At 39.6% G+C, this 17,965-nt stretch overlaps 1 protein-coding gene across 1 annotated transcript; it reads left to right on the forward strand.

Moving 5' to 3' along the window:
• Nucleotides 1-844: 844 nt before the first annotated feature.
• On the forward strand, nt 845-17,599 carry kcnh6b (potassium voltage-gated channel, subfamily H (eag-related), member 6b). Its single transcript, XM_046854582.1, has 12 exons — nt 845-968; nt 2,354-2,504; nt 6,707-7,132; nt 8,584-8,980; nt 10,267-10,466; nt 10,606-10,858; nt 11,183-11,376; nt 11,455-11,560; nt 11,656-11,925; nt 12,079-12,253; nt 14,128-14,326; nt 15,973-17,599. The coding sequence occupies exons 2-12, from the start codon at nt 2,391-2,393 to the stop codon at nt 16,225-16,227; spliced, it is 2,589 nt and encodes an 862-aa protein (XP_046710538.1). The 5' UTR covers nt 845-968; nt 2,354-2,390; the 3' UTR covers nt 16,228-17,599.
• Nucleotides 17,600-17,965: the final 366 nt, after the last annotated feature.

Genomic DNA, 17,965 nt, shown 5'->3' on the forward strand with positions numbered 1-17,965 from the left:
TTTTATGTACCCTGTTCTGGATTGAAGCGTCAGAATTTTCAGGTTGGGTAAATTGTGGCTTAGACAATAGAACAAACGATCAAACATTGAATTTATTTTTATTTGTATAGCAGTTTTAACAATGGCCATTGTCTCGAAGCATTTTTACAGTTCATCATTGTTGAGGTGTTGATTAAATGCAACCTGAGGTCTTGAGACATCACCGTAAACTGTTATTACTTACAGTCCAAATCCATCCGCAAAGCTACACTTCATTGATCACCTACATCAGTACCTGCCTTTTGTAACACCCTTGTGGCTGATGAACACAAATATCTATAAGCAAAATCTAGTGGAACATCTTCCCAGAAGAGAGGAGGGAATTAGAAGAGAGAATTGGGACTAAATGTGAAAATATATGCAGTAATACAAAGCTGAAAATGGAGTCAGAGAGAAAACTATAACACTGTCAACTCACAACTATTCAGTAATGCAAAATCTCTCCAGAGACACCTAATGTCTCCAGCATTGACTAGTCACAACCTGTCAGTGATGTTTCTTCATTCAGATCTCATTAAAAGCAGGCCCGTTCATGCGGCGTGAAATCTAAAAGGTCAACCCCTGCTCTAAATGCAGACCCACATCCGGCCATTCAGTCAATACCGTGACACAATAACCGCTCTGTAGCCGCAATTGATTGGTCAGGTGCCAATAGTTCAGCTTTTTTCTATCCTCAAATTTATTACACAACCAAGACATGTTTTCGGTCTTTATTTTTGTTGTCGCTCGTTACATAACATGCGATTATGGGAAATGGCCGCGCCATCCGTCTCTTCGATCTGTTAACGAGGGATTGATTGGTACTCGGTAAAGAGAATGAATGTGTATGTGGACCACAGCGCTGTCACACAGTCACAAGAAGACCCGAGCTGAAAAAACACCAAGGACTCCTTTAAAACCAGACGAACGGAGCGAAGGACATTATTCCGGTAAGAGCAAAACTTATAATCCCAGGTTCTTGCTTTAAACATAGTGGTGGACGTATTGTTTATCGTCAAGTGTAAAATGTAAATAAAGAAATCAAAAATTGTTTCGGAAAAAAAAAAACATTTTTCAATATAAAACCAACTCAAATGTGAAAAGTAGATGTAGTGCAATAATGAAACAAACATAAGTAAAAGACCATTGAAATTCTAAATGGATGTCACATACAACCATAGACACAAATATAATTTTTTATTAATAAAAACATTTAAGGATTAAAAAGTGAAATTATGATAAAACCATTAAAGAAGAAAGACTTTAATAAGAGGAATAAAATATAATTTAATAAATAAAAATCTAATAAGGTGAATAAGATGAAGGTGAATAAAGAAAAACAATAATTAACATTTTTTAAACAATTTAATCAATAAATAATAATAATAATAATAATGTAATAGATGGAGCCCGAATGTTTATCAGTAAATCAGTATGTCAAATTAACATTCAAAATAGTCGCTTTGAGAATTCGTTACTTACATTATATATTAATTGTATTATGAATTTTATTATTATTATTATTATTATTATTATTATTATTATTATTATTATTATTATTATATGGACACATTTTGGACGCCTGACCATAAAATTGCTTTTTTTTCCTTTTTTTTTTATATCCCATTCCATATTTAGTCCTCATTTGCTGTTATAATATCCTCCACTCTTCTAAAATGAATGATTAAAAAAGGACAGAGACAAAAAAGAGATTGAGAAAAGAGAAAGAACGAGAAAGAGAAGAATTTATAGATTTATTCAAAGTTCTAAATTTAAAGTCTGGGGTAGTGTGTGATATTTTACCTAGCAAAAGTACATGAGTACTGAATTGAAATAAAAATGAAGACAGTAAGACACTGGGTAAAAAAAAGTTTGGAGTAGATAGTCAGGTATTCCTATTGTATAAACACTATATGGACAAAACTGATGTAAGTGCAGCGAGGAGACCTGGGATGCAGTTAATGTCATGCCAGGAAGAAGTTATGCTTAAAAACATGAGCCAGAAATGTTGCCATACTCTCTCTGAGCTCATTTAAAATGTACTGAGGCAAAGAGAAAACCATGAAAAGGTGCTTGGTGGCGTTCCTGGATCATGTTCACGCATGCCTTCTTCTTTCCCAAATCTTCTCTATTGCGCCTTTGATAAAATGTTTAGTCTCTGAACTGCTTCCTTTGTGCACATCTTTTAGAATCGTGAAAAAAGTTCCTGGGCTGCGGTTTTGAAATGTTGCTCTGGCTATTTACTTTCCAAGACAAGTTATCTAGAGATAATTCCAAAAAACTTTATCATCATCAAGTTTTTGTCCTAACTTCCTCTCACCTTGTGACAATGCAGTTTCAGTGTGCTGAGCACTCCTGCCAACCCTGACCAGATGAAGTGTGGAGTTGCCAACCGCTTCCCAGCTTTCTCCCTCAGCTTCAGCCGTCCCAGGCGTTCTATCTCCAGGGGTTCGCCCCCAAACATTGAGCTCGTCACCATGTCTAAGGTAAAAGAACATCACAGCACGTATTATCACTTCAGCTACGGGCACCAATATTTGTATCTGTATTAGTTCTCCAAATATCCTGGATCCTGTATCCATATACAGTAGGTGCACAGTTGTGGTTGTAGTGTAGAGGTTTGAAGTCTTAACTGGGTTTCTTGCTTTAGTAAAATGGTTTTCACCCTCCATATGTAAAATGCCTCTTTCTCTGTAATGCCACGTGTTGTTATATTGCGTTTTTGTATAGTATTGATGTTTCTATAATTGCAACGTAGTAGTGGTGGAATTAAGAGGTGGATTAAGTTGGGTGCGTCCCCACTGAAGGCCCAGGTACCAAATGCACCTCCCGCCACTGGCATAAACACTCCGATGTTGAAAGGCCAAGTGCAAATTAATTACATTCAAGAACCCATTGAGCAACAATAATGCAATTATGCCATTATTTTAGGTTTGATTTTTGTGCTTTCCATTCTTTTAAAAAAGAACTGAAATAGAAATAGAAAAAATCAGTTATATGTGGCTATAGTTGGCACACAAAAATGGTCAGGAAATAAAAAGCAAATGCCAACCTCCTCCGATTTTATGATTAAATACTTGCAGGGAAATTCTCTTATGTTGGGAGATTATTACAGAAGTAAAAAATGTTCATGACATTACAGTGCTACTGTTAAAACATTCCAAGACTTGCAACCACTAGAAGTTAAATGTTAACTAAAAGTTTTATAAAATGTATATAAAAAGTGTTTAAAAAGTGTGTGACATGCACAAGAACCTTAAGAGATTTTGATTCACCCCACATTTGCGTCATTAATATGCAGTGGAAAGTGGATCACCACAGTGGATGACTGGGGGGGTCAACAATCATCTCTTTTGTTTTGAAAAAATTTAATAATCGTGTTCCGCAGAACCCCCATAAACCAAAACCTGTCAACCAAAAGCCTTTTTTTGGCAGTATTAGTATATGTCTAATCCAAAAATTGTCTTCATTTTTCATTACATCTGTAAAGTAGGTATCTAGATGTTCATGAAAAGAAATCAATCGCTGCCTATTTGGTGTGTCGGAATCCACAGAGACTGAAGCGTTGCAGAGAATATGCCCCAGCGGAAACATCATTAGGACAGAGATACTCCCATATAGGGGCTGCAATCAAATCGATCCCTAATGTCAGCTAATGCCCACTTTCCCTTGTTTTTCTAAAGTGATGAGGATTGTTGAACAACCGTAGAAGATTATTTTCATCCAGTACTTACTAGTTTTGGGCTACATTTTAACCACAAACTTATAAACAAAAATTAGGTTCTCGTCTCTACAGAAACCTTTTTTTACTTGTTATCCCTTGTATCTTTCTATGGAAAGATTGTGATGCATCGATTAAAAAAAGTGTGCAAGTTGGCATTTGTATCACGACGTGCCATTATTTACATATTTGCGTCGGTAAAAATAGGCATATAATTATTAGTAGATGCGTGATACTTTTATTGTTTAAAAATTGAGCGATAATTTGTGACCAATATTTGATATGTAGATCGATAAACTGTTACTCGAGCGTGTTTTATCAGCACCGCTGCTACGTGAATATGACGTATCGCAACACTACGGAGACCGAGGCATGTCCTGAGAGACTCATAGAATTAAGATTAACATGGCAGAGGTAGAGATGCATCTTCCTGATAATAGAACAGGAAACGACTGTCTGGACTTTGCTGTCTGTCTGAAGCAAGGATATAAAAGTGAACTGTCTGTACCTTGTTGAATTGTACAGCATTATAATTTTTCCATTGCAATTTGGTCTGGAAGTGGTGAACAAACCAATTCCTGGGCTGAGACAAGCTAGCTAGCTTCGGGGTTGGCCGACCTCCTCATGATGTCTAGCTTTTCTTCAAAATCTATTTTTAAGTATGCCCAAGACCAAATCATTTTCTCTTCCTCCTTAGGCGTAAAAAAGTCTAAATTAGATGTATTAATGTGTGCAGAGCTACACATGTGTTTTGCCCATCAAACTTTGCTGTAACAGTTTCCCTCTGACCAACCAATCAGAGAACAGAAAAATGCTGACGCTATTCTGGGCCAGCGAGCTGCCCTGTGAGGCGAATATGAAATCTGATTGGTTAAATAAACAGAGCTATATTCTTAAGGAGACTAAGGTAAAAAGAGCCAGCATTACTGACTCTGAAGGCTCTGGGGAGATTAGATTGACTTGGTAGCAAATAGAGGCTGAAATCTGATTGGACAAAAAAATCTAACATCCACATACACGTACTGGAAGCAGCACAGCCAAGAGAAACGCTACGAAATAAAGAGAATAAACTTTTGAGAATAAATGAATACAATTTTATGGAACAAATATTAGAATTTAGGTTGTAAATGTAGGTCAGTGCTTCTGATAGTGTTTAGGCCTCTCCTGTCCATTTTCACAAATACTAGAATGATTTCCACATGGTGGAAATGGTTCAAGATGGCGCCGGTAAGGTCGGCTGCCGCCACGACTGCTTTGACTACATTTTCTTTTTTTTTGTTTATTTTATACTTTTATTTACTTATTTACCATTCTATCTACACAAGATGGACATCATTAGATATGACAGAGACACTCATATCTATTGGTGTACAATCCACTCACCTTTCGCCGTTTTTAAACCCGGACCCATGCTGGCCAAGCGAGATCCTGAGGGAGAACAAAGGCGTCCGTGAGGGAAACGAGCCGGCATCAGGAACAGGCACACCGCACTCCCTTACCCAGTATTCTGTTACCCAACGTCCAGTCACTGAAAAACAAGCTCGACAACCTCAGGGCAAGGGTCAAGTTCCAGGGGGACATTTGGGACCTTCTCTGCTCTGCAGCCGGGTGAGTTTTTCTCGGTTAACTGAATGGACAGAACACTGGAGTCAAGAGGAGGTGGAGTGTGTCTGATGCTAAACAACCGCTGGTGCGACAGCATGAGCATCGTTCACCTTTCACGCTTCTGCACACCAAATCTGGAACTACTGACAATCAAATGTCGGCCCTTTTATCTACCTCGGTCAGCTCGGTCATAGTCAGTGCCGTTTATATTTCACCTCAAGCGGACATGGGCACTGCAGTATGGGATTTACACGAGATAATCACTAAAACACTGCACAGCTCAAACCACATCAAGTTCATTGATGACACGACCGTGGTGGGTCTCATCAGCAAGAACGAAGAGTCAGTTTACAGAGAGAATGTTTAACGGTTAACAGCCTGGTGTAGAGCCAACAACCTGTCTCTGAACGTTGACAAAACCCAGAAAGATGGTTGTTGATTTTAGGAGAACACAGAGCGGCCATTTTCCACTAATCATTGATGAATCCTCCATGGAGATCCTCCAGAGCACCAAATTCCTTGGTGTTCATCTGGTGAAGAATTTGACCTAGTCACTCAACACCAGATCCATCACCAACAAAGCCCAGCAGCACCCTACTTCTTGAGAAGGCTGAGGAAAGCCCATCTCCCTCCCCCGATTCTGACCACATTTTAGAGAGTGACCATTAATAGCATCCTGAACAGCTGCATCCCTGCTTGGTATGGGAACTGCGCTGTCTTACATTTACATTTGCGGCATTTGGCAGACGCCCTTATCCAGAGCGACTTACAACTGAGCAGGGGAGGGTTTTAGGGCTTTGCTCAAGGGCCCAGCAGTGGCAGCTTGGTGGTGGTGGGATTTGAACCTGTGATCTTCTGATCCAAAGCCCAATGCCTTAACCACTGAGCTACCACCTCCTCTTAAAACGCAAGACTCTACAGAGGAAAGATAGGACAACCGAGAAGATAATCGGAGCCTCTCTCCACTCCGTCATAGACATTTACACAGCACACTGCATCTGCAATGCCAACAGCATTGTGGACGACCACATATACTCCTCACACACACTCTCCTACCTTCAGGGAAGAGGCTCTGAAGCATTTGGGGTCTCACATTCAGACTGTGCAACAGCTTTTTTGCACACAGTGCACTCTATGTGGTGAGGACACTTACTTTGGTCATTACCGCTGTGTTCTGTTATGTAGCTCCATGTTGTTTTATGTTGTGAAAGTTAAAAGGGAGTACCTTTACTGGAGTAATATTTTATCGAGTCACCACCATTCACCACTACCAAAAACCCTTTTAGTCATCTTACTTTCCCATGATCTGCATTTTTGCGTCTGTTGTACTGTAAAAATCTTTGTATGATTTTCTTCATACAGACACTGTCACTGGGCACCAATGTCTTCCCTGAGTACCAGCTCCAAAATCCGGATGTCCATAGATGGATTATGATGCACTACAGTCCCTTTAAAGCAGCATGGGATTGGGTCATCCTGCTCCTAGTGCTCTACACTGCAATCTTCACCCCGTACTCCGCTGCGTTCCTGCTTAACGACCTGACGGAGGATCAGCGGCATGTGTGCAGTTACATCTGCAACCCGCTTAACATCGTCGACGCCATCGTAGACGTTTTGTTCATGGTGGACATCGTGATCAGCTTTCGCACCACTTACGTCGATACTAACGACGAAGTGGTGACGCATCCTAAACACATTGCCATCCACTACATTAAAGGCTGGTTTCTTATTGACATAGTGGCTGCCCTGCCTTTTGACCTGCTCATCTTTAAATCTGGGTCAGATGAGGTGAGAAATGATCTGGATGGATATTACGCTTGGCTGACTATTACTGAAAATTGGCTTATTATTACTGGGATTATTTGACACACAAGTACATTTTTTAAATGTACGTTAAAATCAGGCATAATATTATGACATTATGAGCGGTGAAGTGAATAACACTGATTATCTCTTCATCGTAGCACCTGTTCGTAGGTATATATATTAGGCACACTAAATGAACACTCAAAGTTGATGTTTTAGAAGCAGGAGAAATGGAAGGATTTAAGCGATTTTGACAAGCATGAAATTGTGATGGCTAGACGACTGGGTCAGAGCATCTCCAGAACTGCAGCTCCTGTGGGATGTTCCTGGTCTGCAGTGGTGAGTATCTTTTAAAAGTGGTCCAAAGAAAAACTGGTGAACCGCTGACAGGGTCATGGATGGCGGACGTTTATTGACGTATGTGGGGAGCGAAGGCTGGTCCATGTGGTCCAATCCAACAGACGAGCTCCTGTAACTCAAACTGCAGTAGAGGTTAATGCTGTTAATGCATGACAGGTCAGGACAGTTTTGGTAGCAAAAGGGGGACCAACATGATATTAGACAGGTGGTCATAATGTAATGCCTGCTCGGTGTAGTTTGCGTACATATGGTGGTGCAGGAAAACAGGAAAATTTGGAACCAGGCATTCCTGGGACTTCGTTGATTGTGTGGAATCATTGTGACCTCATTTAGAGCCCCTTACCATCAGTTATAATGAAGCAGTGGAGTGGTGCGCAACAAGCGTTCACGGTAAAATGCTAATGTGAGTGATGCACAAAGGGACTTCCTATGCTATTACCAGTTAGGACGTCAGGATCGTGTCCCGCCTGCTCATTAAAAAAAATGGTTTCAGCCTTAAAAAATAAGTCACCAGGTAGTGTTCGAAATCCTATACACCAAAGAATATCGAGGCTGTTTAAGCTGCATCATGAGTAGCCCACGCCACTCTTTTCCACCTCTTTTCCAATACACGTCATCGCCGTGTTGAGCAATTTCTTTGAAATGACGCACCCATGTTTTAAGTGCAAGAGCAGACAGGACACGATCCTGATGTCCTAATTGGCAATGACAGTGAAATTCCCTTTTCACTCACAGCACTCACACTATAACCGTTCATATGAAAGGCTTTACAGTGAACGATCATTGGGCACCATGCCACTTTTCCATTCTAACTAACAGCAAGGGGCTCTAAACAAGCTCCCACTGCTTCCAAATAATTCCTGACACCCCAGGGTCATCAAGTCCTAGTTCCCTGCACCTCTCTGTATAGTATGTGCTGTATATACTACTGTATACATAATTGTTGACCCCAATAAGGACTTAATAAACATAGATAATAGTATCTGGAAAATGTTTTAAAATACTATCTGAAAAATATGCATAACGTGTACTTTCCTTCCCTTTCAACCATGCTTGCTATCATTTAACTTCAGACGACAAGTACTCTGATTGGCCTCCTGAAGACTGCACGACTGCTCCGATTGGTTCGTGTGGCCAGGAAGTTAGACCGGTACTCAGAGTACGGAGCTGCAGTCCTATTATTGCTCATGTGTACGTTCGTGCTCATCGCTCATTGGTTGGCGTGTATCTGGTATGCCATCGGCCACGTCGAGAGACCCTACATGAAAACTGGCTGGTTGGATAACCTGGCTGATCAACTTGGGAAGTATTATAACGACAGTGACGCCACCTCTGGACCTTCCATAAAAGATATGTATGTCACTGCACTGTACTTTACCTTTAGCAGCCTGACCAGTGTGGGTTTCGGGAATGTCTCACCCAACACCAACTCGGAAAAGATCTTCTCCATCTGTGTCATGCTTATTGGCTGTAAGTTCCTCTATATAAATTCAGCTAGATTATGTTGGCAAATCCAAGGGCCATCCTAGAGCTTCACATTTAACATTTTTAAAGGAAATATATCTTAGACTCTCTATGTGTCTATGTGATGAGAGTTTGTACCTTAAAAGTTGCAGTCTAATATTGAAATTGTTGGGTCAAATTGGCTTGTCTATTCCCGAAGGTACAGGAATTGTACCCTCTAAAGTAGTGTACTCTTAACAGTACACTATATCCTGTATTTGCTATTTAAATATACAAGGAATGCATCATCTTGGGTACAATCTTGTTGCCTTGGAAATTATGCTCTAGTTCAATAGTTTCCTCAAATTTAAGAGTCAAGTATCTGTCCCCTCTAAGGTACAACTGTTCCCCAAGAAGTTACAATTGGTAAATGCACTTCTACCTAATAATACCAAGGATATACCCTTGTGCCATGGAATGGTCTAGTCAATTTACAGACAATTCTCCTTAAATTATTAGTTTCCAAAGATACAGAAAATGTAGACAAAGGGGAAGTGGTAGCCTTGTGGTTACTGTAAGATGTCATGATTTAAAATCTCAGCATTTTTCAACTGCCACTGCTGCGCCCCTAAACAAGGCCCTTAACTCTCAAGTGCTCAGTTCTACAAATGAAAAATGTGTAAGTTGTTCTGGAAAAGGGGAATCTGCCGAATTTTGTAAATGTAGATTAAGCCCATAATGTATGTCCTTTAGGTTCAAATTACAAGGTACACTCCATGGAGAGGTACTACCATCCATGAAGGTACCATTCCAGTGATAATACCTAGAAAGCTGCAATATAGTTCTGTAAAAAAAAGTGGTTAGAAAATAATTTTAGGGCAAAAAAGGCTTATTTGACAGAAAGGTGAATTGGTTTCCATGAATAATCATTACATGCTGTTCTAGAGTAGAGTAATACCTCTGTATTTATCAGCTGCAGAATTCGTCAAATTCGGTACTCGTCACACTATGACAACTGAAAAATGTTTCATCACTTTTCGCATGCTCGAAACTCGACACAAACTCTCGTGATGAAACTTGTGAGCGCTTAAGTCTGGTGGCAAAACAGATGCATGAAGAAGCATTCTCTTTTGTGTTTTTTGTGAATTTTAAGCCTTAAAATCATAGGACCTAAAATGGTAAAAAAAAAAAAAATGCTAGTACCTACTTGTTTGGTACTAGTCCAAGTATGGAGGGACAGAGGAATTATTTCAGTATTTCCATTTTTTTTTTTTTTCAAGAAAGATTTCTTTGTTATTCTTCCAATATTCCAGCCCTTATGTATGCCAGCATATTTGGGAACGTCTCGGCAATCATACAGCGTCTTTATTCTGGAACCACGCGCTACCACACGCAGTTGCTGAGGGTCAAAGAGTTCATCCGTTTCCACCAAATACCTCAAAGCCTGAGGCAAAGGCTGGAGGAGTATTTCCAGCATGCTTGGTCCTACACCAACGGCATCGATATGAATGCAGTGAGAACATGTGCACCTCAAACACCATGTACACAAACCTAAATCCAAGAATTATTATTGGTCAAACAGATACATTCGGTGGCTATGCATTGCTTGTTCTTTTTTTGGAAGAGAAAAAAACTCTTGATATTTTTTGTAGGTTTTGAAAGGCTTTCCTGAATGCCTACAGGCTGATATCTGTCTGCACTTAAACCGCAACCTGCTGCAGAACTGCAAGGCCTTCAAAGGAGCCAGTAAAGCCTGTCTCCGAGCTCTTGCCATGCGTTTAAAAACCACCCACTCACCACCAGGGGACACTCTCTACCATCATGGTGATATTCTCCAGACCCTGTACTTCATCTCCCATGGCTCGATTCAGGTGTCCTGCAATGACATTGTGCTCGCAATACTAGGTGAGCAATGTGTGGAGATCAGAACAGAGGCGATCAGAGCATGCAATGTCCTAGTTCTACAATAGTGTTTTACAAGTATAGCATTTTTGTATTGTAAGTCATTAACTGACGCGTGTGTAGAAGATTGCTGAGGAAAGTTCTTAATAATTACAGCATAATACAGATTACAGATAAACCATGTACTTGAGTAAAAGTAGAGATACATGAGGTAAAATACTGTATTACCTCAGTAAAAGTCAGTACTCAAGGCTAACAGTTAGATCTTCATGACTAATTCTTATTTCCCAGTTCCAAATTATTTCTTCAATATTTATTTATGTTAAGGAAAGAACAATATCTTTGGCGAACCCATTCACTTGTACACCGAACCTGGCCACTGCAATGCAGATGTGAGGACACTCACATATTCAGATCTCCATCAAATCCAGAGAGAGGATCTCTTGGAGGTCCTGGATATGTACCCAGCCTTTGCAGAAAGCTTCTGGAGAAATCTGGAGATCACCTTCAACCTCAGAGAAGTACACAAAACACAGTTACTCTTTGTGGACCATACAAAGCTTTGGCTTGAAGTTCACAAAGATTTTCTCTGTAATCAGGTAGATCAGGTCCTTCACACCTTACACAGTGAGGATAATGGGTGCCATTACCATATCAATCACCCACGATGTCACAAAAACTCACCCGAGAGACGCAACAGGCCAGGTAAGCAGACAACTGCATCGAGTAAAGGGTACCTAAGGTACCATCTTTTTCAATGAAGTTAATAAAAACACATTTGTTTTGTGCATCCTGAACAGATGGAAAGGATCATGATGATTCCTGTTCAGTTCAAACATGTACAAGTGTGGGTCATCAATGCTTTGCTGGCCCTCACACTCACTGGGATGAATTGTGTTGCTGTGACTCATCCAGAACCCAGTCTAATGAGAACATCAACAAACCACCTTTTTCGCATAGCCGGGTATACACTCCTGAAGGAGACCCCCAGGATTACCCTCCATCTGCACTACGGGTGATTCCACCCAACAGCAAATCTGGGATGGGCATAGAGTCTGGCATGGATAGAGGTACCTATTTCAATCCTCAAGCATGTGGTCAAAATGTACCTTTTGTGTAAATCTTTGTATCCTTGACTGTGAGGAAATATCACTTAAGCTTCGGTTGCTTTAAGGCTCATTCCATTACTGGCCCTCCCAAATTCCCATCTATCCTTTCTGCAGGAGCTCATATTTCTGGATTGTACCATTACTGGTCAGATCTTTGGCCCACTCAGTATGCAGGCCGTCCTTACCGGTCCTGTTCAGTGCAAGCATCTTATCATCCACCTCCATTAGCAGAAGACTGTCCCAGTGAGCTTGAGTCAAGACTTGAGTTACTGCAAAGTCAACTTAACAGGTAGGTCAGTTATAAAAAAAGTGTATCGCCAAAGGTTTGCTGAGACCTGGCCAAGAGTTGAATATTCTTCTTGAGCATCCTATTTGGTTCCCATTTGCTCTTATAATAACCTCCTCTTCTGGGAAGATTTTCCACTAGATTTGTGGACATTTGTGCACATTCAGATACAAGGGTTTTAGCAAAGATGGGTACTGACATAAGTGAGGTCAGGGTGCATAGAGTGCAGTCAGCATTCCAAAGGTTTTAATAGGGCTGGATCTATTGCAGGAGAAAGCCAAGTGTTCCAAAACATTTGTCCATATAGTGTATGTCTGGCAATAAAGTAAAGTTGACAAGTTAAGTAAGTAAAGTTGGCAATTCTTTGGATTTTGACTCTATATTGTGTCATTTTAAGTTGTGTTTTTTTATATAGAATATAAAGAACATTCCACTGCTTGCCCTTGAAAATTGTATAGTCCTCTCCAAAAGTTTTTGAACAGAAAGGCTAATTCATTGAAGACATTTAGGGTCAAAGAATCGCCCATAAGGACTGCATTTATTGTTAAACAGATTTAAGCAAAATTACGAGAAGAGAGCAGTCTGTGTAAGAGAAGCAACCTCAACAAACTGACATTAAACAAGCCAGTCAAAACAATAGCAGATAATAAGAGTTGGTTTGCAAGAAAAAGAAGAGTCCGTGACCTCCCCAACAACTTCCACAGGGCAGAAACACAATCTTAGTCAGCTATAGGATTCAGAGATGAGCCACTAACAGTGGGACACCAGGAACAACCTGTACCAAGGAGGTGGTAGGTAGTGGTTAAAGCACTCATTGGCTAAGGTCTTGGACTTTGGATCAGAAGGTTAAATCCCAGCACCACCAAGCTGCCACTGCTTGGCCCGTAAAAAGGCCCTTAACCCCTCTGTAAAAGGGTATCCCCCAAATACCATAAATTTAAATGTAATGTGCCATATTGTAGAAAAAGATTTTAAAAAAGGATCTGCTTATGATCCAAAGCATACAAGCTTCATCAGTCGAAAATGGCGGTGTCATGACTACTTTTTAAAGGGGAAGCCTTTACTGACAATGTACATCATGAGGCTGGCAGCAGAATGAATTCAGCATCCAAAAACACTGTTTGCCAAACTGATGCATCAAATCTAATTATTTTAAGACACCCTGTTCTGGTATTTTGCTCACCAAAAAAAGGGATATCCTACCACCAGAGGTGTCCTGTTTTAAGTTGTTTAACAAATCCAGGATATAAGGAACTGTAAAACTTTAATTCAAATGTATTGGCTCATATTTCTCTTCAGAAACAATAAAAACAATAAAATTGGCCCTGCCATTTTACAATTTTGGGGGCTCAGTAAATGCTTGATATGTTTGGGATCATTTAGCTGGTGCAAAGTAAAGCACCATTCGCTGACTTGATTAGGTTTGGCCAGTAGCAGAAGGTATAGAATTCATCCTGTTGCTGCTGCTTTGCCCATTGCATCATTGGTAAAAATGTGTGACTTTGTTTCACATTACTTGATAAATAATAACAAATGATAATGGACAGTTGGTTTTTTTGCAATTCAGATATTTCCAAGTCATATTTCCTCTCCACACTAGCTACAATATCCTTTGAAATATCCCTCTTAAGCTTTCCTGTGCATTCTTCTCATTATAGTTATTTTCCTCAGAGGTCCATCCACTATAGTCTTGGGGACCCATTTCTCTGCAGAATGTCAAGATTTCCTGGATTTGGGGCTCCAGAGTGGTTTAAAATAACAGTCTTGAAATAACTTGAAATGAAATGCTAGATAGGTTTTCACTGTCAGGACCTGTGAACCTGCCTTGGTAAAAGCAAGTTTGTCTAAAAGCATCAATGTCACATCTCATCTTCTAGACTGGAGGCAAGAATGACTGCAGACATTAACATCATTCTCCAGCTCCTTCAGAGACAGACTACCCCTGTACCCCCAGCATACAGCTCAGTGTCACCTGTTAGCCACTGCCCAGACCCTTTGATCCTTTACGGAACTAGTGCTCCAGTGCTCTACAACCTGTACCCCATGCAAGTGGAAAGCAGAACTACTATGATCCAGGTGAAGACCAGGTTCATTTGAATTCCGTTGGCTGTAGTCCATTCTGAAGGGATTTCATTTCAAAAGCTTCACTATCTGTTTAGACACACATAGATTTTCGTATAGCTTTTTAAAAAAAAGTGCTAAGTTGTTTAGCAAATCTAGATGCAAGTATCAGGAAATTAATAAACAGTCATTTAAGTTATCTCTGAACTGTAGCTTAAACAATGATGGAACTGTAACAAGTGGAAATTCAATGCCGCCAACCTTGAGTTTCTCAAGGTTTCTTCCTCATGCCATCTCAGGGAGGTTTTTCTTGCCACTGTCGCCACCAGCTCAATCATTTGGGATAAACAGTAATAAGGAACAAACTTATTGGCATTCAACTTATGCATTCTTTTATACATTACCTTAATCAAAATTCTATTTCATATTTCCATGGTCAAAAGGGCTATACTAAGAATTTAATTGAATTTTGACATTCTAATTTGGGCTCATATTAATCTTTTGATCTCAAATCCAAATTGCCATGTACACAACCCAGCCAAGTAGAAAGCCAAGATTAGGTTGAAAGATACAAAACTGTGTATGCTACAGTTTCATCAATTGTAGCCATTGCATCTGTCAATACCATTTGCTGGTTCCTAAACCCATAGAAGTTATAGAAGCTCTAGAAAATCCTGAATACATCTAGGGCTGTTATAGAGCAGATTCAGGAGCAAGTGTACAACCCCAATTCCAGAAAAGTTATGATACTGTGTAAAATATACATTAAAACAAAATGCATTTTTAATCCATATTTTATTAACAATAGAACATAGAAAACATATAAAATGTTTAAACTGAGAAAATGTACCTTGTTTAAACATGATCTAAAATGCTCTGGGCCAAAGCACATTTAAAATGTATTGAGGCAACAGGTCCTGTGGTCTGACGTGATGTAATTTCTTTTTGAAAACCATGGGCACCACATCCTCCAGACTAAAGAGGAGAGGGATCATCTGGCTTGTTATCAGTTCAAAAAGCTGCATCTCTGGTAGTGATGGTATGGTGGTGCATTGTGGAATGGGTAGCTTGCACATTTAAAAAGGCTCCATCAATGCTGAATGGCATATGCAGGTTTTAGAGCAACAAATGCTTCCATCCTTTTTCATGGAAGGCCTTGCATCTTTGAGCAAAACAATGCTAACTGCATACGGCATCTATTACAACAGCATGACTTTTAGAAAAGTGCCTGCAGTCTAGACCTTTCACCATTTGGAAACATTTGGCGCATCATGAAATGAAAAACACAACAAAGGACACCCAGAACTGCTGAGCAGCTATAATTCAATATCAGATTCATATGGGTCAACATTTCTCTTTCAAAACTCAGCAACAGGTCTCCTCAGTTCCCAGATGTGGACGGATGGTATATACATTCAGTTTTTTGATTTTATTGATTGATTATTGTAAATAGAATATGGATTTTTAAGATTTGCAAATCATTGCATTCTGTTTTTATTTACAGTTTGCACAGTGTCCCATTTTTTGGGAATTGGGGTTGTACATCCACTACGTGCTCTTTATATTTAAAGCAGATCGTTTTAGAATGGACCGAAGCTATTACTTTTCTTCTCTACAGAAATGTGAAGTTCATAGCTTGTACCTCACTTTTACCTCCTCAGAGCACGGCCAGGCCTGAGTTCACACCAACGTCTATGGGTTCCCATCTAAGCGCCGTCCATACAACGGCGACGGACAGGAATGAAGAAAGCACCAAACGTGTAGGCTCAAAGACACCGGTTGCGACAGCTACGACATGGCTTCATGCTTCTCCGAGGTTCTCCTCTCTGCCGGGGAATTTAGATTCTTCGTTAGGCCCGGCTAAAATCTATAAACACGGCTCGGATCCTGGCTTAGCCATCAATCGGAGACTATGATGGAAATAAGTGTCTGAAAATATGCCTCAACAGAGAATTCTGGAAAGGTGAATGCTCCTGGCTTTGATCGAATTGCTGGAGGAAAAGTGAAACTTTAGGTTTCATCAGAATGGAAGGAAAAGCAAAAGAAGGAATGGGTACCAGGCGGAGGAAAATAGGAAACACTAATTATTCAGTACAGAATTGGCAGTAAGCTTGCGTCTGGTCAGAAAGTGCAAAGTAACCCAGCACTGATATCACACAGGATCGATGTACGGCAGGTTTGGAACAATGTGACGTCTGAGCAGGAGGAGCCGAGAGCCTGACTGATGACCTTCTGACGTGAAATCATGAAACCGCAGCTGTGGGTTATCTATGCTAATTAAATTAACTAGCTAGATCATATACTGAGTTGTATTACTGAAGCCAAATGTATTCTTTTGTCATTTATTTACTTTTTATTTCTATTTCTCTTCGGTCTTTTAGTTTTTTTATTTTATTAGATTATGTAACTGGAGCAGCTTTGTGAAGATTGACTTTGAATTTCAGCCTCTTTTTTCCCCATTTGATTCTTTCATTTCTTTCCTTTTTTGTACTTTCACTCCATCCTATCATTTTGCCCGTTTTTTCTTTTCATTTACTTCTTTCTTTTATTCCTTTCCTCCTTCAATTCTTTAGTTTTACTCTCTTCTGTCTTCCGTTTTATCTTTCTTTTTTTGTTCTCAATCTTTGCATTTCTTTTTCCCCTTTTTTTGTCACATCTTCCTCCCTTCCTTTATTCTTTCTTTCATTTGACAATTTTCTGTTTTTTATCTTCTTTCGTTCAAATTTTCCTTGTTTCATTCCTTTCTTTCATTCTTGCTTTCTTTCAGTCCTCCAACTCATTCCTCCTTTCTTCCTTGGTTTTCCTTCTTTTCACTCTCACCCTACCCCTTATATTTCCTCTTTCTTTCCGGATTCCACTTTGTTCCGATTCTTTCATTCTGTTGATGCTCCTCGTCCACGTCTGGTCCGCGTAGGCGTTTATTCGTTAACAGAAATAAAATTCGTTATCTTAAGAAAATAAAAACAGGTCCCACTCACCTGAACCTACAGTGTCTGCATCATATACAAATATATTTTCTTTTTTTTTTTTCACCAGTTGATACAATTTTTGATTATTTTTACAAAAAAAAAAAATCACAAACACAGTTTTTCTCAATAACCAAAATAAAACACAGCAGGGCCTGAACACACAAAGACACAAGCTGAGACACAACATTCTCAATCTCTCTCTCACACACACACACACACACACACACACACACAGCTGGCAGTTTTCAGATGTCGAGTGCAACAAATCCAAAAGTACAGTAAAATACACAACATTAAAAACTGAATAAAAAAAAAAAAAATTCTTTTTTGATTTTCTTTAAAATCACAAAAAAAATCCTTTTTTTTTTTTTTTTAAAACAACTCCTTCAATATTCTCGATATCAATTGTTTTTTCTGTTTGTTTGTGTTCTTCGAGTTTCTTCTCGGCCCCGGACTCCACGTGCCGTCTTACTTAATTATTTTAATTTCATTTCGCATATACATTAAGAAAACCCCACCCACCCCATAAAGCCCACCCCTTTTCAAAACTCGAAACGCTCTTTATTTAGACAAAAAAATAATAAAATCTCATCATGGCACCCCTGGCCCTTTTTCTTTTATTTCTTAGTTTTTTTTTTCTGAAATCTACAGCTGCAGTTCTTCACGCTGCCACTGTAAACATTTT

Source organism: Silurus meridionalis, chromosome 7 (assembly GCF_014805685.1).
Source record: "Silurus meridionalis isolate SWU-2019-XX chromosome 7, ASM1480568v1, whole genome shotgun sequence".
Lineage (NCBI taxonomy): Eukaryota > Metazoa > Chordata > Actinopteri > Siluriformes > Siluridae > Silurus > Silurus meridionalis.

What these genes read in the sequence shown, in the direction of transcription:
- kcnh6b (XM_046854582.1), top strand. Translation starts at nt 2,391, where the DNA reads ATGAAGTGTGGAGTTGCCAACCGCTTCCCAGCTTTCTCCCTCAGCTTC. An exon ending in TTAAATCTGGGTCAGATGAG is followed by an intron (nt 7,133 to 8,583) that starts GTGAGAAATGAT and finishes ATTTAACTTCAG; the next exon opens with ACGACAAGTACTCTGATTGG. An exon ending in ACGGCATCGATATGAATGCA is followed by an intron (nt 10,467 to 10,605) that starts GTGAGAACATGT and finishes TATTTTTTGTAG; the next exon opens with GTTTTGAAAGGCTTTCCTGA.